We start from the raw sequence: 15209 nt of genomic DNA, 5'->3' as shown, positions 1-15209 counted from the left end.
CTAATGAAAATTTTCCATGATAAGCAGAATGATACAAGAATAATACTAAAAAATAGACCGTTGAACGAACATCATCTGTGCTCGTGTATACTCGAGTTTCTATTGCAAGATTTTTCTATTGCAAGATTTTAAATGAGACGTGATATGAGCTCGATGCCTTCGATATGAAGAGTTTGAGGTCAGAGATTGAGTTCGATGCCTTCAATATGAAGAGTTTGAGGGCAGAGATTCTACGACAAAGCTTCTGTGAGCGACTGTGATGGAGCTTGTGCAAGGGTTAGTTTTTGGCAAGCACGAGAAGGATCTATTACGTCGTGATGAGGCTTACGCAAATGAACCTCTGCAACGAGATAACTGGACTATCTCTTCTGCGAGCACAACTCCTTCCCTTATCCCCTCCTTTTTCTCCTCTGGATCTTCTGCACCATGAAAAACACAAATTTATCTACTTGTAGTAAGAAAAAAGATCACAACTAAAAGTATTGTGGGAAAAAACAAATCTAGGACATCTATTAGGGGAAAAAAAAAGAAACAGATAATGACTCATTTTGTTCATTTGGATGAAATACCACTTCTTGGTAAAATGCTCCATATACAACCCCCTTTTTTTTGTCGGAAAAATCAGCTTAGAATTTTTGAAAACCGACAGTTTTTTTATCGGTTTATTTTCATTGCACATTCAATCTGTGAACTAGAAGAAAAGCCTTGGCCCAATAGTAAAATTGTTGCCGTGTGACTTAATATTCACGGATTCGAGTCACAAAAAATAATCTCCGAATTCGAGTCACAAAAATAATCTCTTGTAATGCATGATAAGGTTACGTAAGAGACTCTTCCTCAAGGCATTGCATTGACTGAAGTTTCGTGCATTAGACTGTCCTTTATAATTAAGCTGAACTGGACTGATATCTAATTTCAAGTTTTTTTGGTCCAACCAGTGGTTCAATTCATATTTTGTAAATACTAACCATCATAAAAAATTCAGAACTAGTAAAGAAATTACTGACCTGAAAAACTATTATGAAACCAGCACAAGATTATGGTCGAAACCCGCCACTGCTTGTAGAATATCAAGCCCAGCCAGAGACTCCACCATGGCTGGCTCCGTCTCGTCCAACGAGCTTCCGAGTCCAAGTCGGCCATTTCGGCCAGAGCCCCACAACCACAACTCCTTCTTGGCAGTGAGGGCAAGGGAATGCACACGCCCAGCAGAAACTGATGTTGGAGTTTCTCCATTGAGGGCTTTGATTATTCCCGGGGCATCTTCTCGCCCTCGACGCCCCAACTGGTGACTCCGGTTCCATCCCCATGAAAGCACAGAAGTGCAAGCTCCAGATGAAGTATGGCATATGGCAAGAGAGTGACCGAGGCCTGCTGAAACTGAGAGTGAGAGAGTGTTCGTGTCAACGGGAAGCATAACAGAGCCTTCTCCTGTGCTCCTGCCCAGCTGACCATATGTATTGTCTCCGCCGCTTAGTATACTGGAATTACCTGAAATAAATTATGAAACTATAAGAAAATTTTCTGACCAACAAAGATACAATTCTTTTTGGTAAAATTCTCATATCACACACCTAGTTTCAGTTTTCCCAAATCATGCTTCCTGATTTAGCAGCAAAAAATACCCATAGCTTGATGATTTTTTTTTTCTTCCTGAATTTTTTTAAGGGAAAAATTTTATTATTTTGGACAAACAAGGATACCAGATTCATAGTAGCTAGATTTACTTGGAAAATAAATTTTGAATTGAAATAACTTGTTTGTGGTCATAAGTAAATAAATTGAGTTGAAATAAGTTGTTTTTGGTGATAAGTAGTTCTGGCTGAACATGTGCTCCAAAGAGTGTGGGGAATACAGGCATTAGTTTGGGATTTGACACTGAGCCACACTACTTCATACACCTAAATTGTTCATTGGTTATCCCCTCGAGAGTTGTAAGGAAGTCTTAGTTTGTGTTTTGGAGTTATGAAGGGCCATCAAGTAATTTTTATTAAAAAAATACTTGATCGTGCTACATTGTTCATATTGGTCATCCAAGACTAATCTCGAGTATATGGGAAGAAGATTTGGAGCCAAAACGACTTAATGTCCAAAAACTAAGCCACTTAAATTATTTTTTAGATAGATCTCGCTCCACAAATCTAGTGGCTTTATATATGTCCAACACGGGAAAGTTTTGACCTTCGAAAAAAAAATTTTAAAAAAAAACATGAAGCTAGAGGTCTTGTGGGGCTCGTGATTTGAGAAAATGTTTGGTGAGAAGTTTGCCCTTCTTTTTCGACTAAGTGAACTTGAATTGAACTGCATACCCTGCTAATAACAGCTTGAAAATTCCAATCCTAGCATTATATCCTAAGAACAAGAATATAAAAATACTTCATACAACAGATACTTAACAAGATTAGCAAAAAAACAAGGCATATCAAGAATTCATGATAACAAATAATTTCCTAATAAGCAAAAAGGTACTTACCAGAGAGCACTAAAGTAATGATCGATACAACAGATACTTAGAAAGATTAGCAAAAAAAAACAAGGCATATCAAGAATTCATGATAACAAATAATTTCCTAATAAGCAAAAAGATACTTACTAGAGAGCACTAAAGAATGATCGAGCCCACAAGCTACATCAGAAGCACTGGAATCACCCATATCCAGAATTTCACATGGCTCCCAAATGATGGGCATGCTCTTCTCTTCCTCAATCTTCTCTGCCACCAATTTCTCGACTGCATCAAGCATTGACGTCGAACTCTCCAATGATCTATCATGTTTCAAAGGTTCATGTGCTACATAGAGCTTCTGCCCCATTTGACCTAATCTTCCATCCTTTGCATAACCCCAACCAAACACCTTACCAGATTTAGTTAGAGCCAATGCATGCCCCCATCCAAAAGATACCTGCTTATTGAGAACAAAGATGTCACAATGAGTCCTGAAACTGGATGAAAAAAATATTAGTCATGTGTTTTACTGTAGAAAAGAATAGGAGCTTTTGTATTATTAAAAATGGCCATTTATATAGGCTACAAAATGGTATGACCCAGGTATAAAATATCTTTCCGAACTGGGATTTTGGAACACCCTGGTCAGATCGATATAGTGTCAATGTCGTTTGAGGAATGCCAACTTGTAATGCCAGAGGCATTGAGGTGGGGAAGAGGAAGAAGATCCAGAGGAGGAGAGAAGAGGAACGAATCACGCCAGCAAAAGAAGATTCCTCATCGTGAGTTACCTCGTCGTGGATGTCCTGTGGAAGCCTTGTCACAAATAGCAGAATCCTAGCCTTCAAACTCGCAAAAACCTGGCCCTCGTGGAAGCTCTATCGTAGTTACTCGCAGAAGTCTCATCGCAATTGCTCATGCAAGCTCTGCTGCAGTTGCTCCCAGAAGCCTTGCTTTTGTGGTTGCTCGCAGAAGCTCCATTGCAGCCACTTGCACAAAGCTTTATTGAAGCTGCACGCAGAAGCCTCATTGCAGAAGGCTTGGCCCTCTCTTTTTATTGAAGATCTTGAATTGGTTTCTTGTGTCGATCAATGGAACAATAAATTTTGCATGCCAACCATACCAAATGTATTCCATAAAACCATGAATGCAACCGAGTCTACTTATTAAGAACAAATTGTAGGTGTTGGTGATAAGTTCATAAGGATACATGTGTCATGTGTCTAGCATAAGCAAACTTACCAAAGAGCAGCACCTTTTGGTTTTCTAGAAAAATGGTCATATTGTCTGAGTCGAGTTATTAGGATGAATAAATATATACATGTCATTCGTTTTGTATAAGCATAGAATAACATCCTCTATTATTCTAGATAAATGGTATTACATAGGCTATCAAATAATTACTGAATCTCCTCATTAAGTACAGATGACTATGCTGGACTAATAAGTTCATAGTATAACCATAGCAAGCTTTTAATGTCTGTGGTACTATTGTGATAAATCATTAACACGTGGCCAGCAAAAATATCTCACAAGAACATAACAAGAAAGGAAGGAGATGGAGAAGGGAAATTAGGCAGAACCCAAGGGGAGTTATAGGAGTCAGATTTTTTTTTTTTTTCAAATTGTTTGATGTCACTAGCAATACAAAGTGGAAGAAGAAACCGTGAGATAGTTGAGTTTTACAGCATTTGTGGAAATTGATATCAAATGAACTGAAGGGTTTATAGTAGGTTAGCACCTTCACTAACTGATGACCTGCAAGTGCCTCGACTTTGGAAGGTTTAGTAGCTTCTATAACACCATTTCCCAGGCCAAGTTGACCACGCTTGGATCGTCCCCATACCCATAAAGAGCCTTCATCGTCAATGGCAGCAGATACAACACCAGATGCAAAAGCAGCTGTAACTCCAACATGATCCACACCTGCAACTTTTTCTGGTTGGCTCCATGTGACTCTGTCAGCAACAATAAGATGAGAGTGAAAGAATAACACAATGCTTTTCCAGTTATCATTTGCTTGAAATTCCATAGGGCAAGAAAAAAAAAGATGGTACAGACTCCAATTATCTATACGATTTCGGCACAAATCTATAACCCCTCAAGTAAAGTAGGAATCAAACAAGTGTAAGTGACTGAAAAATGATTAGGGAAAGTTGACTGTCATCCTTTTTATGATATCTTTAAGATTGAAGATTGAAGATTGAAGATTGAAGATAGAAGTAAGAAGTAGCAAAATAAGATACTTATCGTTATAGGTTGGCAGAGAAATTGCAATCACAGTAAAGATCACGAATAGGGAAAAGGATGAATCTTGGAGACAAACAAGTAAGAGACAACAAAATCGCGGTCACTAAGACATGAAAAAGAAAGGCTTTGAGGTATAAGGCAGAGAACCTGTGCGCCGCAGCGTGCCTTCCAAGCTGACCCTCCTCGTTTCGGCCCCAAGCCCACAAATCCCCTCTGGCGGTGACGGCGAGGGAGTGATAGTGTCCGGCGGCTACAGAGGTGACGTCGGAGGGGAGAGACGGAACCCGGGTCGGCTCGTACCCGTCGGCGAGCGGCGTTGCGATGCCCAAGGCGCCGTTGCTGTTATCCCCGAAGCTCCATACAGACGCCGCCCTCCGTGCGCCACCGCCATCAAGGGATCGGAGGAGATCGGAGTGGGACGAAGCGGAGAAGTGAGATCGAAAGTAAGCGGAGGCGCATCGCATTGTGTCGATTTCTTAGTAAAAAACTCAAAAATTGAAAATGTTTTGGACCTGACTGAGATATTGGGAATGTTCTTTAGCTTCCGTTAGATATAGCAACGGAACGGATTCGGGTCGGATTTTATCAATTTCGAAATTCACCCTGTCAAAAATAAATAAATCCGAATCAAGATCCGATCCGACCCGTCCCGTCCCACCCCGATCTGAATCCGCTCAAAATCTGACGGGTTCAAGGCGGGTTGGATCCGTTAACCTTTATTATTATTATTATTATAGGGATGGGTTGGAGACGGATTCATTGAAATCCATAATCAGCCCAGAACCCGCTTCTAAACCGATCAACAGATTTAAATTCGTCCGTAATCCATTTGACTGGGTTTAAACCCGCCCCGAATGGGGCGGGTTTAATACGTGATCGGGTTTAAACCCGATCCATTATCATCCCCCGTTAGAAAGGAGCCCAGATGTCCGTAAAAACATGGAATAGAGGGTGAACCACTTATAATTGTGATCAGATCGTAATTATGATTCGATCATAATTAGTTGCAATCTCTCTTTGGATTCACCGTCCCCTAGATTATAGTTTGAATCGGGACATGTGGCCAAAGGCCACCCGGATAGTGGGAGAGCGATCCTGGTCATTTGCTCACTATCGGCGACTTTCGGATGGCTTCCGGTCATCCATTCCAATCCAAACTATAACCTGGAAGGATGAACTCAAGGAGAAATCACAATTAATTACGATCAAATCGTGACCACGATCTAATTACAATTACAAATAATTCATCACTAGATTAGAGGAGATGGTGACGTTAGAAAGAGTTCTAGTTGAGTAAAAATAGATGATGGATATTTTAGAAGATATTTTTAGGAAAATATTTAAAATTAGGGGCATTATAAAAAATTTACAAATATATTTTTAAAAAATAAAAAAAACACACTATATTATATTTATTATCTTTCAAAAATACTCTTATGTTAACACTGTTGTAACCATGATTTGTAAAATCACGATCTGGATCGTAAGATCATACGATCTTATAATATAGAAATCCAAAATCGATCCAAGATGAATTAATTTTTACAATAGAATTACAACAGAATCGACAGGATCAGAACAAAATCAGTAAAATCGTAATAAAATCGGAGCAGGATCGATGGAAATTTTGAGATGTCATAATTTTTTACTCAAATTAAACCACGGGGCCTATAATATATCAAATCAAAACTCGTTCAGATATCTTTAATAAATTTCAAAGTTTATCCTTAACCATCCTATTTAAAATCCAAAAAATATTATTTAAATCTTTTTCGGATGCTAAGAACATTTTATCTTTTTTTTATTATCTTTTTTTCGTGTTGTTAGAGTTTTAAATTATTTAAGCATATGTTTAATTATTTTTGAGTTATTTTTTTCAATAACATTCTGTCATTTTTTTCTCCGAAAATGATGAGTTTTTGAATGGCTATGCCTATTGTAGTATTGTGTGGCATCAATCAATTTTTAGAAGATTATTTACGACGTTCATATCTGAATCAAAAGATTCAATAACTTCTGTTATGTACATTAAATATTTTGTTAGCCTTTAAATTGGACTATCTTATAAACTAAGAAAATATTTTTAACATTGAATATGTTATTATTATTATTATTATTATTATTATATTAATAAAAAATTTATATTCTTTTATTTTATGATATGTAAATATAAATATTATTACTATGTGAGAAAATTAATTAAATTACTAGTTAATTTAAATTTGAACATGTAATAATATAATATGAGATGTTGAATGTAAATGGTTACATGTAATTATCTATTTATATGTAAATAAATTTTTTTAGATATTTTTTTCTAATTATTAATCATATATGATAAGATTTTAAATTTTTTTGATAAAATCGTATAATTCTATGATCCGATCCCGACCGATTCAATCCTAACCCTAAAGCATGATCCTATAAACTATAGTTGTAACTATAACCCCCCAAAAGCACAACAAAAATAGAGTAACATAACCTTATGCTACATTGCAAAAAATTTCCACCATCAAATCTGTGACCATCAGATCACTCGGTAAAAACTTACTGTTATGTCAAGCCTCCCCGTCGCCAAAAGCACAGCAAAAAAAGTCAACTAAAAATAGCAAACATGGATAGTAACCTTAAGCCATACATAGAACAAGAAGAAACAATGAATGCTTAGCCTTTAATCTAAGACAAATAAGTGTACAATGGTTGGAGAGAGCAAGAAGCGAACGCCATGGCCAGTACAAAGAAAAAAAAGACCCTCACCATGCCTAGCTACAAATCATACCAATTTAGTGTTCTTAAATCGGTACACAACCTCTGTCTCACTTGCGTCCAAGCTTGCGTCGAGGAACCCTAATGCTATAGAATCAGTGATATCGGAAGGCTTGATCTTAAGGCCTATACTGCTTCTCTCCAAACCTACTAATGTTTGCCAGTAGATGATGGGAAGAGAAAAAAAAAATGCAAGAAGCAATACTGTTAGCCATTTGGCGGATGAGGCCTCCGAAAGGGTGCAAAAGGAAAGGTTTCCTGGTCAATTGGAGCTTGGGAATGGGGATCACGACGATCAAAGATTATGCGTCCCCCGCGACCAATCCTGCCTCGGAAGGTCGGTACGCCTGAACCATCATCAGTAGGCGGACGAGATGGCGGCATGATGCCAAAGGCAGCAAGCCTATCTGAATCCAGAGGTTTTGTGAAAAGCATGATCGGCTCGTCAGGATCCTGCAACATATTCAACGAGTTAATCCTTGATGAAATACCAAAGCGTTAGTGTTCAACTATTTCAAGTGTCCAAGATTCATAATAAACACAAATTAAGGAATTGCGATTGAAACTTTCTACCAAACTGCAGATCGAAAACAATACAATTCTTGAAAGTGAATGCATACCATCCTCTGTAGACGTCCATCTGATATATATTGCTGTTTTGATTCTCGCCTCATTAGCTCTTTGTGGACGGCCATAAAATTGGAATCTGCATAGTTTGGATGGACAGAGGCGGGCCCAGCTCGTGCATAATCGGCATCCATATCATCATCATCACTAGAAGTAAACTTGAATGATTCTGGAAAACCTGAGAGTGCTGTTCGGTCATCGACAAGCTGTGCCTCATGCTGAAACAAGTTTTAGTCAAGCCGGGAAACTCACGGAAAAGTTGAACTAGGTAACATTGGAAAAAATGTCAATTCTCTTTTACAAGCAACCAATGATATACCAGTACAAACAAATATATGATATGTAAAAAACTTATCATCGAACAAATTATCAACACTTCCAAAAAGAATACCAAAATAATTATGAATTATGATGCAACAACTTCAGGTTAATTTCATATCAAAGACAGGAGCTGAAGCACAAGTATTTTCATGATATCAGGAAGACAATATAACAAGATGTTCTTGATAATATAACAAGATGACATCAACTACTGATTTGCAGGTTGAGGAGGATAGTCAAGGAAATTGTTAAGAGGTTACAAGCTCACTATGACTGAGAGTCTGACATAATGATCTGCGATAGATTAAATGGCATACATATATAGCTGTTGAAAGCTACTGGTTTTAGTCGATGTGGAAAGCCTTGCTACTCTAAGAGGCAGTAAAATGTGAAACTACCTTCCACAGATCGCCAGAGGAGGAAAACCATAAATCTACATTCCAACTTTCCGGGCACAAATAATTGGGTTAAAATGAAAAAGAATGCAGTGAAAGTAGGTCAATAAAAGCCTAGTCAGTGGAGGAGACCATAGATTTTTTTTTAATGTACCTTGTACTTCAATTGAGCACGTTGGAGATTGACCATGCATTCCACAAACTCTCGCTTCTTCTCTTCTCTCTGAATATATATGCTAGTCATGAATCAATATTTTTTCATCGTATGGATTGCAGAAAAATGTGCAACTAGAAACCTTAATTACGGCTTCCACCACTCTCCTTGCCTGCTCCAAGCTACGCCTGACCTGAAATCGAATAGTTCCATTCACAAAAATAAGTTCGAGAACCAACATTGCTAAAACAAAGTTAATATAGACTAGAACAGAACTGAACGAGAGCAATTAGAATATGCAAAGATAGCAGCATCCCGAAAGGCCTAGAAAGTTATTATCATTCATACGGAAAATTATTATCAGGCCTTACATTAATATATTATCATTTGAGCTTCCAACACCAGACAAAATTTGGCCCATTAATTTGTCGGAGACAGAACAGTGTAATATGTAGAAAAGTGATGAGCTCGATAGAAATAGGTGATTTGGTTCTAGGAAAGTTTTTAAGCTACAATAACTCAATTAAACTCCTTATTCCTGGCTAATACAAGTTACCATTTGTTATGAGTAAAGAAATGATTCTGATTGAGTCAACATGACAAACCAATTGGACCCTAAATTGTCTCCTGAATGTCACAAAAAGAGTTGCTTATGTGCACTTTGTTGTTGAGCATTGACTCGTAAGTTTTTTCCCACTTCCAGAAATGACAAAGCTGCTTATAGAGACAACTAGTGGGAAGTGATTATTACAACAAAACACTGATAAGTAGTGGTGCTTAATTTACATTAAGAGTGCAAACAATAAGATTCTTCTATATGATAAAACAGAGAATTAATAATCAGTTTCAATCTCAAATGAGCAACTACTTTCAAGCAAATTTTTAAGGAGCAAACACGCTTCACAACCAAACAACACAAAAACCTTATTGCAAGCTGAGAAAAGATAGACTCGATGATGGACGCACAAATTGACTAACATAAATAAAATTTTACTAGAACTCTTAGGCTTTCTTTTACCCTGCTTCAGGAAAGGAAATATAGCTTGATGATGATGATCATGGCAGAGTCCACAGGACAATCTCTTTGGGATAGAATAACATAAAAATATAGATGCCTTCATATCAAGCATCTTCAAATCTCATACTAATTTAAGATGAAACCAAAAATTAGGATTGGTCTCATCATAAAGACCTTAAGTGAAAATAGTGTAGATATTGATGAAATAGTCATGTATAGATTTCAGCTTTCAAGGTCCAAACACCACCAAAGAAGAAAATTACAAGATTCATTTATGTTAGCATAAATTGAGTGAGAAGTCAATTATGAATTCACCCATAAATGCCTGATAACTTCATTTTCAAGAAATAATATTCCACTGAAAATGAAAAAGAAGCATTACCTGTCGAAGTTTTTCAAATGACTGAACATTGTTTTCCCTCCTTTGCATCTGAGAAACGGAAACTTAATGAATATCAAGAATGTACATTTTTGGAATATTGATCTTCCAAAGAAAAGTAGCAAGAAGATAAACAATTCTGACATAATGTTTGACAGGCTTACCCTTCTTGTATGAAGTCGGTGTGCCTTTTCCCTGGGTCTAAACACATTATATGGATTGGTATCATTAACTGGAGGAGGCGGCTAAACAACAGCAGAAATAGCCATGTTCAGGTTAATTATTTTTCAGAGAATTGCATCAAAGAAATACACTTATACAATTGAGCCAGTATAATCAACATAAAGCACTATATCAAGGAAGAAAAAAGTTAATATTAAACTTCTTCATAGAGAACTTCCTTAAAAGATCACACATATAATACTAGTTCCACAAGGTGTTGGGAGCAAAAAAGGGACTGCAGTTTCAGGAAGATGTCAGTGTCTGCTCTTGCAAGGAGAAACCTCCTTGTGTCAGCATGTCTGTTAGCATAGTCACAATTTATATGATAACAAATGCAGATTTTTGTATCTAAAGCTGTATTCTAAACATTTTGATCAATACTGTTACAAGATCAAAGTAATCTGTCTTATCAAGGTCAAGTCAATATAGAAACATATACTGTGGGAAAGAAACTATCAATTAAAATCCATACAGATCGCTACTTAATCAAAGAGCTAACCTGCAAGTGACGCAAAATAGGCTTTTGCCACTGTTCCCGCTGCAAGAAAAGATTATGAATAAAAATAAGGGACCAATATAAAGCAATAGCAAATTCCAGTTAGAATGAACTATTTCACATTTTTTGCAATACAGAGAAGGAAAGTTAATGAACAAGATTATAAATAATGTTTTTATCTACAGCACAAATCAATCTGACAAAAATGTAAAATCTCATCACTTAATAGTTAGTAGCATTCTGAAAAAGAATGTGCATATTGAATGATACCTTCAATTTCCAGTAATTATATACAGACTGCAAAATGCTGGAACGTACTGCAAGTGATTGCAAGGCCTGCAAATGTGCAAACTTTAGCAAGCCTGGCTCTTGAAATACTTTCTTAGAAACTATGCATGAACTCACATTTCAGATTTTGAATATATGCACAAAAAATCACATATTTTTTTCAAAGTTGGCTAACTTTGAAATGTTAGCTTAAAAATGTCTCTAGTAAACAGGAAAAATTTACAAAATACTGACACCATGTCACCATTGGGAACTTTTTTTCATTCTTTTTTATAATCATGTGTGCAGCAAACCAAGTAACTGCAAAATAACTCAATCCTTCCACCTATGCCACCATATTATCATCTATTTCAGTATCAGAATCCACACCAAACTGAACCTCTTCTTTGACAAGTTCGCTAATGTTTCTTCTCTTCCATCCATATCCCATCCCCAACTCGTGAAGATGTGAATAACTCAACAGTTAAGGCCCTGTCCAACTTAGACATGATTAGTCCAAGAACAGATGCTGTCAAAGCACCATGTGCAAGCCAACTAGACATAATCATATCCACACTCAAAAAAGTTTCCAACCAACTATCAATAAACAATCATAAGCAAGGAACATTAGAATTTTTTAGGTATGTGCTAAGGAAAAAAAACTACATCAGCATAAAGGAATGTGCTAACCAACATATTCTTTGGCTGATGGAGAGATGGATAATCATAGAACAAGCTTGCAAACAAAAGAAGAAGAAAAAATCCTTAAGGTTGCCAAATAAGATTCCCTAATATTGTTTTCACTGATTAACCTCTGCTGCGGAGTCGAACTGCAAAAGAACAGGAATAGGAGCTCCAAATGTGGATGTTAGGACTCCTGCTCTTTCTCGAGCTCTGTGATCCAAAATCTCCAACTTGAACAGCAGGGACTCAAACCTGGAATGAAGCATATAACACATGAAAAATAACAGCAGAAAGGGAAAAGGCAACAAAAATAAGCCTCTTTACTGAATTGGAAACACCTTTGCTTTTTGTACAAGAAGATATCTACTTTTAAAATGTAAAAGGAGGGGGGAATGTAACCCCAACTATGCAACTGAACGAGAGAGTGAGCATGCATATCCTTTGTTTGATTAATTTGCTACTTATTCAAAGATTAAGGGACTTTTTGATGATAATATTAATTGAAAATCAGATTTCACACACTCAATGCATGGACTGGACTCCGCCTAGAAAATCAGAATTCTAGCAAAAGGAATTATTTTCCCATATTGAATGGAGAATAGTGATGCTCTAAATAATAATAATAATAAAACATATCTAGCATGTTATAATTGGATTTACTTTTTTTTACTCGAACTAAGATTCTCAGTTAGAAACCAGATTCATTTTCAAAATTAAGTATCCGTGGTCAGTAAATATATAAGGAAATTTGATATCATTACTTTTCTAGTAATAGAATCAATAAAAGTAATTGAACTTACTGGAACTAATATTCTCAACTAAAAAGGCAGACATCATATTGCTAAATTAAGCATAATAACATACTAAACATATAAAGGAAATACTAGGATTTATTTCATTACTTTTCTGGTGATAGGATTTTTCTCTCGTAGTCAAACTCTTCAAGCCAATCCTCGTCGTCATCATCCAGATCATACTCGACAAATTCACCAATCTCAGCCCTGGCTGTAAAGAGTAATACACACATAATGTGTAGTAACAAAGTGAAGCCAATTTGTATGCCCTATTTTTAGCTATTACTATCAGAAAAAGGCAGTTTACCTCCTCTTCCACGTATGTAACAAGTTGTTTGAGCAAAGGTGCGAGAATAATCTCTTTCGTACGTTTCCACAGAGCTGAATTGGGGAGTAGGAATTTCTTGTGAAGATCTCTTTCCAAGATTTTGATGCTTCTATAAAAGGTAAACATTAGTCACATCAGCCTAACTATCTAATAGACACAATGAATGAAACTACGAAACACATACACACTGAATTTTGAATAAGCCAAATGGAAGCATTTTCAGTGAAAAGTTACTCCAGTTCATTTTTTAAAGGAAATACATGAGTTTGCACGTGCAAAAATGTAACTACATGACTGAATCATAATCACATGTAAGAAAATTTGTTATTTTAGATTTGAAAGAGGAATGAACCCCAAATGAGGATAAAAAGGACATAAATCTGTAAGCATGCAACTGGAAGCTAATACTGCATCTGTCGAGGGATATTGACATCTAGAACTTCAGATTAGTAAGAAGCATCCTCCAAAAAAATAAAATTTATAAAAACCTATGAAACTTTCAAAAATAAAACTATCTGCAGATGAACAGGTTTTTTTTTCTCTCGGCAAAATTTCACTTGGTGCAAGCTACAGCACCTCTGAGGCTTTGAGAAATATGGTTCAGCAGTAGCGTAAATATTAACTGAGAGAACAGATGCTTCAGATGGAGTATGCATATTGTATGTTTATTTGAATAGTACTAATCATGTTAAGTGCCACAACAACCAAAAGGTGTTCAATAAAAACTAAGGCGGCGTCAGTTACTAGCATGCAATGATTAGTTGAAAATATAGCATTGTCCAAAAATCTGGATTACCTCACTCTCATAAGTTGTTGCGATTCGTTGCAGTAGAGAATTTCGGGTTGAAGTGGTGGCAGTGGGAGCATCATCATCCTCAAACTCTTTCACAGATTTTACAATGGGGAGCTTCTTATGAATGTCAAGAGGACGAGGCCTAAATGACAGTCTACTCATATCAAAACATCATCCCTGTACCAGTACCAACCTGATTCCTCTGCTCGGAACTCACTCCACTGCTCTGCTCATTGGAGTAACACGAACGCCAATGACTCACAGACTCAGTAGCCCCAATCAAAAACGGCTCAAAAAGCCACTTCCAACACTTCAGAAACTAAGAAATACCTCCGAGGCTACTAGGGCTCCCCAATTATGACAAGGTTTCGACAAAGCAGAATTCAGCTGCCCAAAACCCACAACGAGCTCAAACCAAATCAAACCATAGATTCCCAATGTCCCTAAACTTAAAGCCCATCCAAAACCACGTGTGCGCAACCAAAAATGCGATTTTTCTCAAATACGCCAATGCCCTAAATTCGAACCAATGAGGAAGACCGCCAAAGCGCCGGGTTTTTTCAACGAGAGTTCGCTCCTCAAGCCCAAAGAACCCCTATGGGGCGTCGGCAATAGGCGTCCCGGTGACAATTCGAAGAGAGCTCGGGAGCCGGAGCTCGTCCAGGAACCGGGACAGTTAGGGCACGGGATCGTGGAGGAGGCTGCGCGCGAGCGAGGGAGGGAGCGAAGGGCAGCGGCGGCAGCGGAGGAGGTTCGATTCGGAGAATCTGGAAGGGAAAGGATACGCGGGCGAGTGACGGAGGCTGCTGGGATTGGATTTCTAGGGTTTGAACGGAGGAAGACGAGAAAGAAAAATGAAAAGCGAGGGAAGGGGAAAAAAAAGAAGAAGAGGTCGCATAGAGGTCTCCTCCTCGTCCGCGTGCATGCAAGTATGCAACTCGATGGACTGGACCGTATAGAAATACGTATACGATTACGATTATGGAAAAATAATGCAGCATTACACACAATGGCCATTTTCCATGGATTATTTACAGTCATTTTTTTTTTTACAATTTAATTGATATTGGTGTGGCAAAAATCTGATGCATCGTTCAAGGTTGCTGACTATGCTTTTTTCTACGTAGTCAACTCTGCGAGAATAATATGAACTTGTCGGGAGTCGCTATGGGATCGAGAACAGGAAAAGAATATAGAGGATGACGAGGATTAGAGTTAGAGTTCATGTAAAATGGCAACGAGTATTATGACGATGCGTTTGGCTGAATT

General features: G+C 37.4%; 2 protein-coding genes across 3 annotated transcripts; both read right to left on the bottom strand.

The window, feature by feature from the left end:
- Window position 1: 1 nt before the first annotated feature.
- On the bottom strand, window positions 2-5215 carry LOC122009259 (ultraviolet-B receptor UVR8-like). 2 transcript variants are annotated; one of them, XM_042565354.1, is made up of 5 exons: window positions 4844-5215; window positions 4188-4404; window positions 2594-2903; window positions 1008-1491; window positions 2-419 (listed from the first exon to the last, which is right to left on the bottom strand). In XM_042565354.1, exons 1-4 carry the CDS (start codon window positions 5158-5160, stop codon window positions 1019-1021), a joined length of 1317 nt encoding a protein of 438 aa, XP_042421288.1. In that variant the 5' UTR covers window positions 5161-5215; the 3' UTR covers window positions 2-419; window positions 1008-1018. The 2 variants fall into 2 exon arrangements, with proteins under 2 accessions (XP_042421288.1, XP_042421289.1); XM_042565355.1 differs by having other exon boundaries at window positions 2-416.
- Window positions 5216-7337: 2122 nt separating this feature from the next.
- LOC122009258 lies at window positions 7338-14783 on the bottom strand. Its single transcript, XM_042565353.1, has 12 exons — window positions 13944-14783; window positions 13127-13256; window positions 12928-13030; window positions 12154-12277; window positions 11345-11410; window positions 11078-11116; window positions 10521-10601; window positions 10360-10407; window positions 9102-9152; window positions 8960-9028; window positions 8083-8307; window positions 7338-7915 (listed from the first exon to the last, which is right to left on the bottom strand). Exons 1-12 carry the CDS (start codon window positions 14100-14102, stop codon window positions 7670-7672), a joined length of 1341 nt encoding a protein of 446 aa, XP_042421287.1. The 5' UTR covers window positions 14103-14783; the 3' UTR covers window positions 7338-7669.
- Between the last annotated feature and the right edge of the window lie 426 nt (window positions 14784-15209).

This window comes from Zingiber officinale, chromosome 8A, assembly GCF_018446385.1.
Source record: "Zingiber officinale cultivar Zhangliang chromosome 8A, Zo_v1.1, whole genome shotgun sequence".
Classification (NCBI taxonomy): Eukaryota; Viridiplantae; Streptophyta; class Magnoliopsida; order Zingiberales; family Zingiberaceae; genus Zingiber; species Zingiber officinale.
Note: the sequence above shows the minus strand (reverse complement) of the source record. Positions and strands in the feature narration are given on the sequence as shown.